Below are 16,392 nucleotides of genomic sequence, written 5' to 3'. Positions count from 1 at the left end.
TGAAGTTATATCATGATAATAATAATGAATGAAGCACAAGGCAGGAATCGTGCAGGCTTGGCTCATTTGGAACAAACCGTTTACTGTAATTTATTTCTCTTACATCAAATGATGGCCATGAATTTAACAGTGTTTTTAGTTTTTGATTGTTACACCATTCAAATAATAGAAAGTATTTCGATAACATTTTAAAGCATGCGGATTACACCATGAACACTTTAGAAACATATTGGTAGAAATATTGTAAAGTTACATACTCAACATTGAAGTTAAACCTTAAATAAAAATTTAAAAAAACAGTTTTTTTCAGATAGGAATGTGAAAAATGCTAACAATAATAATATCTAACGATATTTCGCGAATTAAATTTCATTTTTATGTGATGCAAATTCAATCGATATAAATTCTCTTTTATTAAAATAAAACAAAGCCTAATAAATTCACAAAAGTGATTCAAATCATGACCATGAGAATAATGCTTGTTTTTTTCTACAAGCACTTACATATACATATGTATTTAATACATACTCATACGCGTTTGCACGTACATATATAACTTTTCTTAATTTAACAGCGCATTTATAAGTGTGTCATAATCAACATTTTTATTATCTTTCATAATTTTTTTAATATATATATATATGTATATATATATTATATTTCATTTATAATTATATATCTGTCTCTAGCTCACAATTATTTTCGTTTAGTTTAAATTATTTGTAACTTTTTTTTCTTTAATACAATCAAGCTAATTGCCTACCATAAAATAATAACAATAATCTTTTATTTACAAAAAAAATCATAATAATAATAATATTAATAAAATATATTTATATAAAAAGAAAAAACTTAAATCAATTAATTGGAATGATAATACAAAATTCAATTTTTTTCCCTAAATTACTAAAAGATTTCGGCTGTTGTGTTATTATATAATTGAAAAACCAACAAACAATAATGAAAGCATTTAACAAACATATTTTATATGTAAGTTTTGGATTTGTTTAATTAATGGATGTGTTGAAAATATTAAATATTTTAATTCCAATTCTTCAGTTGGAAAAATATATAAATTAATGTTGAAAGAAATTGAAATAGAAATAAAGTAAAATACAAGTAGTTTAGGTAGGTAGGGTCTCTGATGATTATGGTTCAATTAGGAATTTTTAACTTTTCTAGAATTTTTAATAATTTTTGTTTATTATACATAAGTGCATTCATGTATTTAATTTGCTTTCCATGCAATAATATAATCTTTTTTGTATATATTTATATGTATATATACAGAAGGGGCATTTGAGATTTTGTATTCCTTATTTTTGTTTAAGGTAAATTATTTTTAGCACAATCAGTAGTTGCAGTTTTCAATATAGGTATAGCAATTTTTGTAATAATAAGAGATAGTACACAACTATATTATTAAATTTTTTAACGTTTAATAGTATTTTTTTTAGTGGATGCGCGGATTGAAGAAATTTTGTTTAATATTTTATTTTTTTTTATTCTATCACTTATAACGCTCCAAATGGATCGAGTTGAATGTTCTTACTGCCATTCTGTTGGGCCGGACTGCTGTGTTGTGGTTGCGCTGCCACCGTTGGCTGAATTGCCATCATTGACGGCATCACTGGTTGTGCCCCAGTCATAGGTTGCATGTTGTTCGTTGCCATCATTGGCGCTCCCATGACTGGCATCCCCTGCTGCAATTAGAAAATATCCATATTGTTATTTTATCTTTTTAAAGCTTATTTTCAGAAGGAAAAATAAAAGCTATCAATACTCAATTTCTAGCGCTAAGGAGTGTGAGAAGTTATTTATACTTTTATAATGTAGAATTTAAAGAAAAAATAAAACGAAATTTAAACATTTTTATTGTTTTTTTAACGAACTAGCAAACTAGCTTACCTGCATGTAGTTAGGTAACACAGGATAAGTAGGGTGAATAAACGGATGATTAATTGTGACTGGCGCAGGACTAACTGTCATGCCATGAGCCTATGTATATTGTGTATAGAAATAAAAAAAAATAAAAAACAATATTTCAACATAAAAACAGAAAATAAAGCAAAACTAAAAAATAAAAATATTTTAAACTAAAAAATCGAATTCTTAAATAAATATAATTGTAGTTATACCAAATGCAGAATCTTTATCTTTGAATTTTAATGTTCTCCAAGACTATATGGATATTAGATAAAATTTATAACTACTACCTAATTAAACTCATTAATTAATAAAGACCATAAGAGGACAAGGGTTTATATTTAAAAAAAATACATACAAACCAAACAAATGTAGGTAGGAGCCTTGACATTTATATTTTAATAAGAAATAACATGAGGAAATGAGTTTTGGAAGTATACAGTGCTTTGTATAAGTATAACCGATCCTGTAAAAATGCGTTTTATGGAAAACTTGTTGGTACGGTATGATACCTTATTATTTTCCAGTAATCAATTAAATTGAAATCTGGTGTTTAAAAATTAAGAACAGTTTTTTAGCAATGCAATAGTATAACCGCACAATGCAAACCTTTCTGAAGCCTCATTCAGTTATAGTGTTTTTTTTTATGTTGAGAGCGCACTAAAGGGGCAATGAATACCCTTATAATGACACTGGTCTACAGTGAAAAAGTATTCGGAATAATTTTAACTAATTTTGACTTTTATTCCAATGCTAAATACAAGTTTATGGGTAAAAGTATTTTTTTAGATTAAGTTCTTGCGATAGTTGCATTTTTCGGATTTAGTGATTCTTGCAACTAGTATTATATATACTTTGGTTATTTTCTTGCCAAACACTCAAAACAACACCCTATGAAATAGATTTTTTTTCTAGTACCACAATTTACAATTGTTCTTAAATAACAAATAATAATAAAGATTATAAAATTTATATTTCAATAAAAATTGCCTTAATTTGTTTTGGAACTACCTGCACTGCCAACCACTAGAATAAGGCGACACATTTTGCAATCGAATTTCGGTTTTTATACCTATTGGAAGTTTTTAGCCATTTCAATAAAAGTATAGGGTTAATTGGAAACGAGCGTTGGAATTCCCCAAGATCTATCAACCTAGATCTATAGCCTATCTACTAAAAACCCATATAAAATGTTGCTTCACTTATATGAGTTTAGTTTATTTTGATTTATTCCGGTCTTTGTATTTTTCTAATGGTAAATATATTGTGCTTTAGTGTTCTATTCTGTGTTTTTTAAGTGTTAAAATTAAAAATGTGTAAATAATCCCGATAACTTTTGTTACATTTGCGGTGAAGTGGCATTTGGTAAGCAAAGATGTTCCATATCGCCAACAATAAAAGAAGCATATTCCTACTATTTTATACAAAGTAGAAAACATCAAGATAAAAGCTGGGTTCAGCATTTCTGTTGCAATGCATGTGCGACAGGTTTGAGAAATTGGATGAGTGGAAGAAAAAAATTGATGTTCAAATGGTAGACATGTGCATTCAAGAGGCCACAAGCGTCTACAGGTTTTTTATCAAAGCCCACCTCTTACTATCAACTTCTACTATCACCTCCCCGAGGTGAACATCGAGTGCTTAGTACCTCAACTGGATATTGGGTTCCCATCCCAGTGGAAAGTTGTTGGGGGCAGCAAACGAGAAAGGGGGGGAGAGGTGTTTCCACTAAGGCACCTCTCCTTATCCAGACGGCAACGGATGAATTCTCGAGATGGAATCAACGGTGGCGTCTACAGTTCCAGTAAGGTGGAACTACTTAGTGAACACCTTATAGGGCTTCTTCGACATATTCGGAGCCCAGGCCTGTAAAGAGCGGTTTATTCGGCTCCCCATCTTTGGAGTTATACTAAGGATCTGGCCCTCCAGGTTGGGGTAACTTCCTGGTCACGTAAAAAATACCTTAGTTGCGAAGCACCAACAAGCCTCGGATACGGACGGATTCACTGTTGACAACCCACGCACACGAAATTAGGACAACGAACTTCGGATCTGTCCGTTGAATGTTAGTTCCCTTAAAACACCACGTGTAGCCAAACAACTAGCGGAAACTTTAAACTGCTGCAAGGCAGATATTACCGCCATCCAAGAAGTACGATGCGATGGACCGGGCAAACGGAAACTTAAAGACTGCGATATATTCTACGGCGACTGCTACCGAGAACAAAGACAGCGTCTAATTGGGTGTGGATTTATTGTTGGAACTAGACTCAGGCAAAAAGTCTTGAGTTTCAACAGTGTGAGCATCAGTGCTAAATTCGCCAACATAATCCTAATATGGGCGCATCAGAGATGCCGTTTCTGAAGTGCTAGGTTTCACATGGCCACCACAGCGAAACCCCTGGTTTGACAACGAATGCCGGCAAGCGAACGCAGCGAAACAGCAGGCATAAAAAACAGCGCTGCACAAAAGGACCAGGGAAGCTCGCGAGGTCTACGAGCAGAAAAGGAGAGAACAACACCGGCTTCTTAGATGGACAAAAAAGAGAGCAAGAGAAGCGCGCGATCGAGGAGATAGAGGGATGTCACAACAGGAATGAGATTCGTAAGTTTTACCAAAAAGTAAAAAAACCTCCCAAGGGTACCAACCACGAACCGAAGGATGTAAAGACGATCAGGGGAACATCGTAGTGGAACCTCAGTCGATGCTGAGAATATGGAAAGACTACTTCTCCCAATTATATAACGGCGATGGCAAACCGAATTCCGTTGAAGGTCCGCCTACCCGACCTTGACGAAGTGAATATAGCTATATCTAAACTTAAGTCAAACAAAACTGCTGGAGTTGACGCCATCGCTGCCGAACTATTCAAAGTAGCAGGCGATGACTTGGTAGGGAGCATGCACCAACGCATCTGCAAAATATGGTCGGAAGAAAGCATGCCCGATGAGTGGAATCTCAGCATAGTGTGACCGATACATAAGAAAGGAGACCCTCTAAACTGAGCCAACTACAGAGGCATCAGTCTTCTTAACATTGCATATAAGATCCTTTCTGCCGTATTGAAAGTACTTGAAAGTAAGGCAAGTTTCTAGCATCTGATTAGCCAGCTGCCATAAAATTGCCTTCCAATTGAAGCAACTTTATTGGAAACTTGACTGGAAAGTTAGTCAAGGAAAATCTCCATAACTATCAAGTCAAGTCAACTTATGTCAGAATGACAATCGATCATTTTTTTAATTAACTGAAACTTAAATTTTATTCCTCTACGATTTATTTATATTTCGCACAATTTCATTTAATATTTTGTGTAAAAGGGTAAACTGAAGATAGAAGTTGGGGAAGTAAAGGTCTGAGTTCGAAGTTTATGACACTTAAAAAAGCTTACTATTTGAAGCCTTCTTTCATGTGCTTGTTTTTGTCAAAATCAGATGTGTAAAGTAAAATACGCAGTGATGTATTTATTGAGGGGTGACAAAATTTTTTAAATGTCAAAATTTTAGAGGCGAAAAACAGTAAAGAGACAATCAATTTTAAAAATTGGTTCAGATTAGTTTTTATAAGAAATCGTTTATAGAATTCAATTCAATTTATTGATTTACTTCTTAATCTGCATGGGAAAGATGTCAATTTTTTAATAGATCAATTATATAGACTTTATTGAGTAAAGTTCTTTACTTTCTGTTCCTTTAGTGAGATTAATCTCACGGGTATGAAGCATTTTGAAATTACTAAAACTTGTTTTAAGTGTGAAATAAAAATATGCAATGTAATGCATTAAGTCTTCGAGATGTTTATCCGAATGTGGACATTGCTCTCCGTATTTTTTGAGTATTCTGGCCACAAATTGTTCAGGAGAAAGATCTTTTTCCACTCTATAAGCAAGCATGGGCCAAGATAGACTTAATGCTCTTGCATTACTGTCAATTGAAGCTCAACTAGTCCAAGAAATTGATTATGACGATATAATGGACGTTTTTGCTCGGACCAAAGCCAACAAAGACGCCTTTGTTTATGTGCTAAACGAAATCAAAGTTTATTTGAAACAACCAAAGCGTTCATTGGCAATCCCACCACATCTGGAACTCTGCACTGCCCTACATTTCATGGCAGAAGGAAGTTACCAAAAGTGCAGTGGTAATGATTTTATTTTAGGCCTTACTCAGGCAACAGTTTCGGTAGTATTAAAATATGTGCTAGACGTAGTAGAAGAACGTATCTGTTTACAATGGATTGAATTTATCGAAGATTCATTTTTACCAGAAAACCAGATGTATCGATGGAACTCATGTTCGAATCATAGCACAAAAAAAAAATCTTTTAAATAGAAAAGATTACTACAGTCTGAATGTCATGATGCCCCATCTTTAGTATTTTTCTTATAAGAACATTTATCATCGACAGGTTTGTGTCTTCAAAATGAATTAGCGTTTCATAGATTCCAGATATTCCGCTGCTAATCACGATTCATTCGTTTACAATTTAAATGAATACCTATAAGGAAATGTTAAATGAATTGGATGAGAACACTTTTCTTTTGAAAGATGCTGGATTTCCTTTGGAGGAGCATGTAATGACTCCATTTCGATTGGCTGAAAGTGGGAGTCCAGAATCTCGTTTCAATACCATACACCCACAAACAAGAAACAATATTGGAGTGATCAAAAGTAAATTCAGGTGCCTTCTATCTGCCCGAGGACTGTCCTGTAAGAGCTACAAAATTTGTCAATGCAAGTTGTGCCTTCCATAAGTTTTAAACGACGTGTAATCGGTAAAATTCAAAATGAAGACGCTATCGATTCAAATAATCATGATGTCAATGATTTGTTCCATGGAGTTCCTGAATCAGGAGCAAGAGAAATCAGAAAAAACATAATGAATTAATTTTAGTTATTTTTTTGTACACCCAAATGGACCATACAACCGGTAAATATCAGTTTTTGAAATTCGACAACAATCAAAACTAAGAGACAACTCAACTGGCTTACATAATACTTCGAACACATTTAAAAAGTCAACCATTTTTAAGTTGACAACTGGTTGACATGTGACAGTCAACTAGTTGTGATCGGTAATACCAATTGCCGGATTACAACTCAACTTTGTTCTTAGTTGTCTTACATAATGGGCCCATAAAAAGTTTATTTTTCCTACAGCCAGCCAGTGGTGCAAAAGTGGAATAATATTATTTTATATTTATAAATACATAACAGAGTTGTTATTGAATTAATTTTCGTTATTTAAATTTCTATGACGCTCAGTAAATAAAAAATTAAATATTTGATAAAAATAGTTATTTCTGTTTATGTTTGTATAAAAATTATGAATTTATCTTACTTTTGGGACAATTTTGCACTTAAGTGTATGTATGAGATTGTGTAACGCGATCGATTGAATTTATCCGTTTTTTTTGAGTTACATAAAATAAATCGTTTGAAGAATTGAAAACGTTTTTCCTTACAATATATCACCTCATTACTTACATATTACCTAAACTAGAATTATTATTTTTAAGTTATGATCAAGAGAAAATACAAAAATATAAAAAATTAAATATACCATATTTTATGATTTCAAAAAAGTAGAAATAAAAAAATTTAAATTATAGCAAAAAATTAAGTGCAAACAAATATTAAAAAAAAATATAAATAACATAGCTAAAATAATTTCCTAAATTGGCCTAGAAAGCTGTAGCATTTTTGATATTCTATATCGTAGGTGAATGAAAATTTGTGTTCTTCGAAGGCATTTACATTCACTTTAGAAAGTATGCATATTTTCGGGTTGTTATTGGAGCTAATAACCTCCCTTAACAAAAGCTGAAACAGAACTAAGAAGCTGTGATGAAGTTTAGAAAAGTACACACCGACTCTACCTTTCCTTTTATTATATTTTATAAATTTCCCAAATCGATCTTTTTTCTTGAGATGTATGTTCCGATTTTTTTGATAAAAATAAATTAAATTATAATTGCATTTTTTTTTAAATTTTCTAGTGAAGCGAATCTACGTTATGTATATATAAAGCAACTATCACTTGCGGAGCCATAGAAAATTTATAAAAATTTCCTTTTTATTCACGTTTGCATTTTTGACACCTATCATCCTATTTAAGCAATATTATCGACAATGAGCAATCAAATTTATCTGAGTTGAGATATTTTTCATATTGTATTTCTTGTCACTACACAACTCACCATTGGGCGATAACCTGCACCAGTTGTTGCCGCCATTGGTTGTGGTGTCCAGTTAGCACCTGGCTTAGCTGTGTTTTTAGGCGAATTCCACTGCACGGGTCTGCAATAGCACAATAGTAAGCATTTTACATTTTGCAGTTAAAAATAAGTGTTGCTACTCACTTTGTGCTTCCCGATTTATTTATATTTAAATTATCTACCAACGACATTAGCGAACTGTCCAGATCACCAGTGAGAATTTTTCCAGTGCCTGCTGGCTGGGATGCGCCTTGTCCAGGCTGTTGTTGTTGCTGTTGTTGTTGTTGGAAACCACCTGCACCTGAAGCAACAACATCAGTTGGATTTGGAACACCTGACATGGCTAGTGTGCTACTGCCCGCAGTATTGCCGGGCTTCAATACATCACCCAATGCATCGAAGCCTTACATTACGTTTGATATTTTTTTTTTATGTTCGAGTATGTTTGTGTATTTAAATATTTTGTTTGAATTTTTGAAAGTTTGTATTTACCAATTTGGTATAAGCATATTTACATGAAGTTCAGCCCAAGTTAGTTAGGATTTTAATTATGATGAGATGTTTTTTGTTTTGTTTGTTTGAAGATCCATTTATGTGCATTTAACCACCACAAAGAGACACGATTTGTACAATGTTTCAATGGATTGAGAAAGGGATGGAAAAGATAAACAAAATTCCATATTATTTACCATATGTGCGAAAGTTCATAGAGAATAATGTGATTGGTTTTTGGAAAGTGTGGACCTAAATCATGGTTAGAGCAAGCACTAAGTTATAGGTTTTGAGGCAAATTACGATTATGATTAGTTTCAAGGCACTTAGTTTAGTTTAGTTTTGTGAGCAAATTGTTAGATAAAGCTTTGAAAAGGTTAGGTCAAGTTAGTGCAATCGTTATTTATTATACAGGAACCCAATTAACTTTTAAATGCAATACATTACAGCTAGATATTTTAAATACCAATAATAATACAGATCATACACTATTAAACTATGTCGGTAAGTTGCTTAAATATAATTACAGGCTTTGATATTAAGTTAGTAGATACAACCATGATCCCAATATTTAACGAGTACACATTTAGCTACATTTTCATAAATGTATACATAAATATTCAAAGTTTTGAAAGCAGTTACTGGTATTTTGTATAGATGCCTAAAAAAATCTTGTAAATGACTTTTTAATAATGTCCGATAATGTATAGTAATGAAAATAATCATTAAGCTTACGCGGAAGGGAATCAGAGAAGAAATTTACAACCCGAGGTTCTCCATGACCATCAAATAACATAACCCAATTCGTAACATCAACAGTTAAGATTAAGGATGTTATCAGAAAGAATGTTGAGAGGGCCCGACATGATGAAAAGAAACACATTTTAGACTCCGGCTTAGCACTTCTATTCTATATTCGGTTCAATAAATATTTGCAGTACAGGCCTCCGCACAAGGGTACATTAAATCCCCTTAGACTTTAAATCTAAACACTGTCAGTATGTACATGCATCAAATATACATCCCAAGTATATATGCCTTTCGAATGACTCAAGCCGTTTGTGTATTGATCGTAAAGCTCCCTTACAATACTCTGTTTGTGTCCAAATAAACCAGAGTTATCGTAGCAATGGCAATCAATAATAATGGTAAAAATGTATTTATATTTTTCACGAGAGAATGGAAGCTTTTAATAAACTTGTAAGGATACTGTTATGCTAAAGTATTACCATCGTCGTTTTTCTCATTAAGAATATAATTGAAGTTTTTAAAAAAGTATTTGACTGACTGAAATTAGAAAAGAGGTTTATTTGAGTAGATTTTCGAACGCGTGTTATTTGGTCCATAGTAATTATATAAATGTATTACTTTTACTTTTACAATCGTAGTGTAAATAAAATTATTAAAATGGCTTCAAGTCTTTCAAAAGCAAAAGGTTTGAACGCCAAAATTATTTCATAAAGAAAAACTTAAAATTAGAAATCTGGACATTGAATTCTGTTAGAATCTTATCCCCTTATTGTTATTTGTGATTCTATATTAAAGCTTTGGCATCTTAAAAATTTTATGAACTGTCATGCGACTTCTACAACAACGTTCTGGAAAGAATTGTGCAAAAATCCACCGTCCACAATAGAGGCACAATCTTCCAAAGGTCCATGCAATTACTCGGATAAGCTGCCGATGATATTGACATAATTGGAAGATCAAAGCGTGAGAAAAGGAGAAGATAGGTTTAGTGGTCACTGAGGGCAAGACCAAGTATTTTTTGGAAAAGGATATTGAACGACGATGTCTTAAACAAAACATCATCGTTGGCAGCTATAGCTTTGAGGTAGGTAAGGACTTTGTCTACCTAGGTACTGCTATAAACTCAGACAACGAAGAATACGTCTTGCAAATCGATGCTTCTTTGGACTTTAAAGGCAATTGAGTAGTAAAGTCCTCTCTCGAGTATCTAAAATCAATATCTATAAGTCACTCACTATCCCGCTTCTGATTTATGGCGCTTAGGCCTGGACCCTTTGAAAGAAAGATGAGAGCATTTTGGAATGCTTCTAGAGAAAAATTATTCCTTCTGCATAGATGGAGAATGTAGAAGAAGATACAACGATGTACGGGCTATACAGTGACTCTGACCTGGTTAAAATAATAAAAGTCTAACGAGTTAGATGGCTGGGTCATGTAAAGCGAATTGTCGTTCGAATCCAATACCGAGGGACCACGCAGAAGAACAAGACCGTGACTCAGGTGGCGCACACTGGTGGGATAAGAACTCAACCAATTTGGCGTGCGAAACTGGAGACAGCTAGAGACCGAGCTGGCTGGAGACGCATGTTGGTTGAGGCCCAGGTCAGCAACACACTGCAACGCCATGTAAAATCACCACCTATAAGACACTCATCATCCCGGTTCTCATCTATGGCGCTGAGGCCTGGACCCTGTCAAAGAAAGATGAGAGCGTCTTAGGATGCTTCGAGATAAAAATTCTTCGGGTGATTTTTGGACCCGTACGCATAGATGGAGAATGGAGGAGAAGATATAACGACGAACTGTACGGGCTGTACAGCGACACTGACCTAGTTAGCAGAATTAAAGTCCAACGGCTTAGATGGATAGGTCATGTAGAGCGGATGGACATCAACGCTCCAGCAGGGAAGGTCTTCGAATCCAATCCCGAGGGACGGCGCAGTAGAGGAAGACCGCGACTCAGGTGGCGCACCCAGGTGGGAGAGGACCTCAACCAACTTGGCGTGCGAAACTGGAGACAGCTAGCTAGGGACCGAGCTGGCTGGAGACGCATGTTGGTTGAGGCCCAGGTCAGCAACACACTGCAACGCCACCTTAAGTAGGTATCTTAAAAATAAAAATATTGAAAAATAATTTAATTTGTTTTAAATTAAATTAATAAAGTAGGGATAGTAGTCCTATTGATTTTTATAATTTTCTTGGTAGTTTGAGCGAGAGACAGACATCCATCCTATCATTCATATACTGCACATATTTATTGGACAGAGTATTATAATACGTACAATTTATAACCTATCACAGATCTTATACAAAATACCATTTAATCAATGCACAGCGTAAAATCTTAATCTTACTTAAACCAAATAATTTACACAACAACGAAAAAATGAAAAACTAAACAGTTAAAAAGTATAACATAACAAAAAAAAAACATAATATTATTCAAAAACAAAACAATAAAAATCAAGCTTGGCAAACATTGGAATTATGACCTCCATGTTCCGTGCCAACAAAATTATGCGACATTGGTGCAAAACCAGCATAGCTTGCATTAGAAACAACACCAACATCAGTGACGTCGACCACAGACACATCCTCGATAGCTATTAAGGGTGTTGATGATTGCAACTGTGGAAGAGGTGATCCACTCTTGTTTGTGATTCCATCATCATCACATAAGTCAACTAGCATTGAAGATGAAGTCGAGGATTCCAAAAGAATGTGAGGCTTTTGAAGTTTTGAAGATTTCATCACCTCTTCCGCAGTATTGCAGCGCTTTATTGTTATTGAAGGCTGTGCTTCTTCACCTGGTGGTGTAGCAAAATAATTTGGCTGTTGTTGCTGCTGCTGCTGATATTGTTGTTGCTGCTGCTGCTGCAGTTGCTGTTGCGGGACTTGAGGCTGAAAACTTGTAAATTCTGAACCAATATTATCCGCTGCATCGAAGAATGGATTTGGTAATGTTTGATTGGCAGAGAGGTCCATAATGGCGACGGCGGAGGCGGCGGCATCGGCATTGCAGGCGGCAGGAGCAGCTTGGAAATATTTGCACATATAATAATAATAAATACGAAAAATTCATTTTAATTCCAGAATTGTGAATATTGTGGATGTTTCGAGCGAGGTGTGTCTTTTAGATTTTGGGTATATACTTGTTCTGGTGGATTTTATTTGGAATGTTTTGTACCAAGTTTATGACTTTTAAAGTTCGTTATCGGTAGCAAATTAAATTGATCATTGGGTTTTATTTTGTTGTAGTAAAATAAATAAACCATACAAAGAAAAATTATTAAAATAAATTACTTATAATAATGTTAGTAGTTATTCGTTGGTTATTTAGTATTTTTATGACACAGGACTTAACAAAAAAAATTAGAATCATGCGCTTTGAGTATTAATATAGTCCAAGTTATTTGGTTAAAAATGTGCATCCCATTTTATAAGTAAGTATATATGTATATTTATAACAATATATATTCTATAGCGTAAATTTAACATTTATAACATTCATCTATAGAAGAATTTTAAATATGTTTATACAAGCAAAAAACATTTTGCAACTCACCTGTTGGTTCTGTGTTTCCGAAAACCGACGAGAAGTTACTATCTGAAACAAAGGCATTTGCTGCCGAGCCTTGGCCTGTTGCTGATCCGTTGAAACCTGATTGAGTCGCAAAGAGAGATGACGTTGAGTAACCTTTTATATTGGAAAAGTTAAATAATACAACAAAAAATTTAAACAAAACAATCAAATAATAATTTAAAATAACAAAAGTAATAAATTATAAATTTAAAATATGTTGTAGGGAATATGAAGAATGGCCATAAAACAGAAACAGAGGATCAAAAAAACGTCAATCCGTGTTACCCAACTATTTCCAGGCAGCAGTTTGTTGGTGCTTGTAAAGACTGTTCAAAAATATATAAGTTTAAAATCTACGCTATTTATCTAAAAACAATTTTATACACAGTTTTGAATGTACTACACACTGTGCATTGTTTTTTATTCTTGCTTAGTGGTGAATATAATATTTTCAAGAAAAATGTAACTGTTGATATTTGCATTTTATGGTTCATATATTCAAAAACGGATAGGTTATGGGGGGTTGCAAATATTGTTTTTGGTGCTCGAAGTACAGTGGTTAAAGGCACATATGATTGCCACATCCTTACTTTGAAACTCTTTGTATTATACTCAAATTGTATTTGCTGAGTTTTTTTTTATTTTATTTATTAATTTAAACGGTATGACATTTTGATGGGGAAACAAATCTATGGTTTTCTTCTAAAGTAGCAAAAGCAGAGTATATACATATAATTTTTAACCTTCAATAGATGGCAAGACAAGTGTTTTTTAGATAAAATAATTGAAATTCAATTCATGTAAATGTTCGCAAGCAATTTCGAGGTAACAACTATATACACTAATGGTTTTATTTTAAAATAAGGCAAAGATCACAAGAACTTTAAAATAAGGCAAAGATCACAAGAACAAACATTTTTTTTTAGTGTTACACAAACAAAAGCGTAATTTTTCAAGGATTAAGATTTCCTGAATTCAAATTTCATCTTAAAATATTGCTATTGCAGGTTTCTATTAGGTTTTTAAATTATGATGCTTTAAAAAAATCTTAGTTAAAGCACAATATATCCCTCAACAATAAGTTTGTATGATGATTTCGTAAAACACAAATGTTTGTCTTTTAGATACAGTTAAATATCTGACTTAGTTTTCATAATTTCTTATTACTTATGAGAGGACTTATGGGACTTTATTGGACTCTATCTGATGTCTTGAAATTCCTTGCAAGTAATTCTTTTATGTTTTTGATTATTTCGTTTTAGAGTTAATTTTAAGTGGTGATTCCAGTTCATACTGCGATTTCAGCTTTATATGTTACATTACATTACATACTACTCAGCACATAGGTGTACAGAGTAGAGAACACATCACCTTGAGCGACTAGACTATATAAGATTAACACAAAACATTAATACAAGACAGAAGAGAAAGAACAACAGACAGAAAGAACACATGACAACAGTACTTTTGAAATAGTACTCCACCTGCCTGCTAACAGCGCTCATTGGTGCTTGATTTCGGTGATCGGTGGGAACCGATGCTTTATCAGTGACTAGGCCGTTGCCCGATTTCAGCTTTATTTGCTCAAACTTTTAAATACTCGTTTTTAACACTATTTTTGAAAATGCAAGGTCCGGCAAAAAAACTCCCGTATTTTTAGATTTTTAAATTTAAAGCTATTTATAGATAAAATGATATTCCGGGTATAGATAGATAGAGGTCTACGTGCCGTTTTTAGTTATCATAATGGCGTGGCACGGTGAGCACCGCGAATTTTTCGTAGAGGAATATATACGGAATGGAGGTGCGGTGATTACTACTTAGTGAGCATTCCACAAATAGGCAAAAAGTTACAGTTAATGCGGATCGCTACTATCATATCATTGAGGCCTTCCTCCTTAGATCAGTTTACTAGGAACCACAAAGAAGTCTGCTTTCAACAAAATGAGAGAGATGTTTCCAGGGCATCTTCTTTATTTACGAGGAGACATTACATGGCCACCAAGGTCCCCCGATTTATCACCTTGTGATTTTTTTTTAATTGGGGATATTTTAAGGCCGAAGTCAATACTCATCGCCCAACATCTTTGGAAGCAATTAAGCAGGTAATCATTCAGGGAGTGGCAGCCATTACACCACAAATGACACGACGAGCAATAGAAAACTTGTGGCACAGGCAGGGATTGAACCCAAGAGCCCTTGCATGACAGTCCACCGCACTAACCATCATGACACGGTTAAATTAGGTTAGGTTAAAGTGGCTGTCCGAAATGGAGTAAGACACACTTAGCCAGTTTAATGGCAAATTGTGATACCACATGAGTCGTAAAGCTTTCTTCTAAGCTAAATGAAAACATTGTAAGTGGCTTGACACCCAGTCCACACCGATCAGCCCAAAGTATTAGTTTGTCTAAGGCATTTTGTAAGAGTTCTTTCATTTTTCCAAGGGCTTGATGTTAAAATTTTAAGACTGTGAATTTGTTATAGTGTCAAAAATCGCTTTTACCCCAGTTGAAAACTTACAACTAATGAGGTAGTTGAGACATAAGTAAGACTGAAACTTTTTAAAGGAAATATAGATTTAGAAAATCATCACAATTTGAATTGAAAAAAAACTACTTCATCAATTTACGTAGCCTTAAAAAGCCTAATATAAGTTTTTTTCTAATTATAAAAGGTTGTATCTGAAAAACCTTACGTGATAAATCGGTTTTAAAGTCAGATTCGACCTAAAGCCATTAAAAACCTTAGCAAAAGTATAATTTGATTTATTATTGATATAATTTACGGACCAAGTTATTAATTGTTTATATTTATTTTAATATTAAATTATAAGGTACTTTTTATGTAGAATTATTTATTTAGTAACCTAAAAGTAAAATCTATATATAAATACTATGATATATCTAATTCTAAATGAAACCCTGTTTCCTTCCCTAAATAGATAAAAAAGCAAGTAACAAGAGTATAAACGGTAACTGGTGATAACATCTATTTAGATAAAGGAACATGTTACTTTTGGCAGAGTCAACCTTTCAAAATTTTATATGAAACAAAAACTTCAGCTTTTCTCAGCATAATAACTAAATATTTATTACACTATGACTATTCTAAACTGGATATATTCAGGGAGCAAATAACTACTCAGTTAATAGAATGCAGGTTTTCCAGATAATTTATGACGATTAAATACACACTCGACAACAACTTATGAATCACTTTTCGCAACATATGAGAACAATCAGCACTGAATACGAAACCATTGAAATGCTGTTGAAATATGTTTTCATAACATGTGCTGAAAGAATAATCGGTCGTGTGCAAGTCGCACAAAGTGAATATGGCCTTATCACGTAGCAGAACACCTCGAAGCAACACTAGATGCTAAAAAAGCAAGATTCCGCACTGGATCCTCTTGTCAAAAGA

General features: G+C 33.5%; 1 protein-coding gene across 25 annotated transcripts in view; it reads right to left on the bottom strand.

The window, feature by feature from the left end:
- Positions 1–389: 389 nt before the first annotated feature.
- LOC129953637 (phosphatidylinositol-binding clathrin assembly protein LAP) overlaps positions 390–16,392 on the bottom strand; it is a 38,189-nt gene continuing 22,186 nt past the window's right edge. For 6 of the 25 annotated variants that reach the window (XM_056066883.1, XM_056066887.1, XM_056066884.1 and 3 more), the window contains 6 exons: positions 12,949–13,080; positions 12,191–12,418; positions 8,286–8,544; positions 8,124–8,223; positions 1,909–1,998; positions 390–1,703 (listed from right to left, as the gene is read on the bottom strand). In XM_056066883.1, coding sequence (XP_055922858.1) covers positions 1,515–1,703; positions 1,909–1,998; positions 8,124–8,223; positions 8,286–8,544; positions 12,191–12,418; positions 12,949–13,080 — 998 coding nt within the window. In that variant the 3' untranslated portion in view covers positions 390–1,514. The remainder of the gene's footprint in view (positions 1,704–1,908; positions 1,999–8,123; positions 8,224–8,285; positions 8,545–12,190; positions 12,419–12,948; positions 13,081–16,392) is intronic. The other 19 variants (XM_056066885.1, XM_056066888.1, XM_056066886.1 and 16 more) reach the window with 10 other exon arrangements.

This window comes from Eupeodes corollae, chromosome 1, assembly GCF_945859685.1.
Source record: "Eupeodes corollae chromosome 1, idEupCoro1.1, whole genome shotgun sequence".
Lineage (NCBI taxonomy): Eukaryota > Metazoa > Arthropoda > Insecta > Diptera > Syrphidae > Eupeodes > Eupeodes corollae.
Note: the sequence above shows the minus strand (reverse complement) of the source record. Positions and strands in the feature narration are given on the sequence as shown.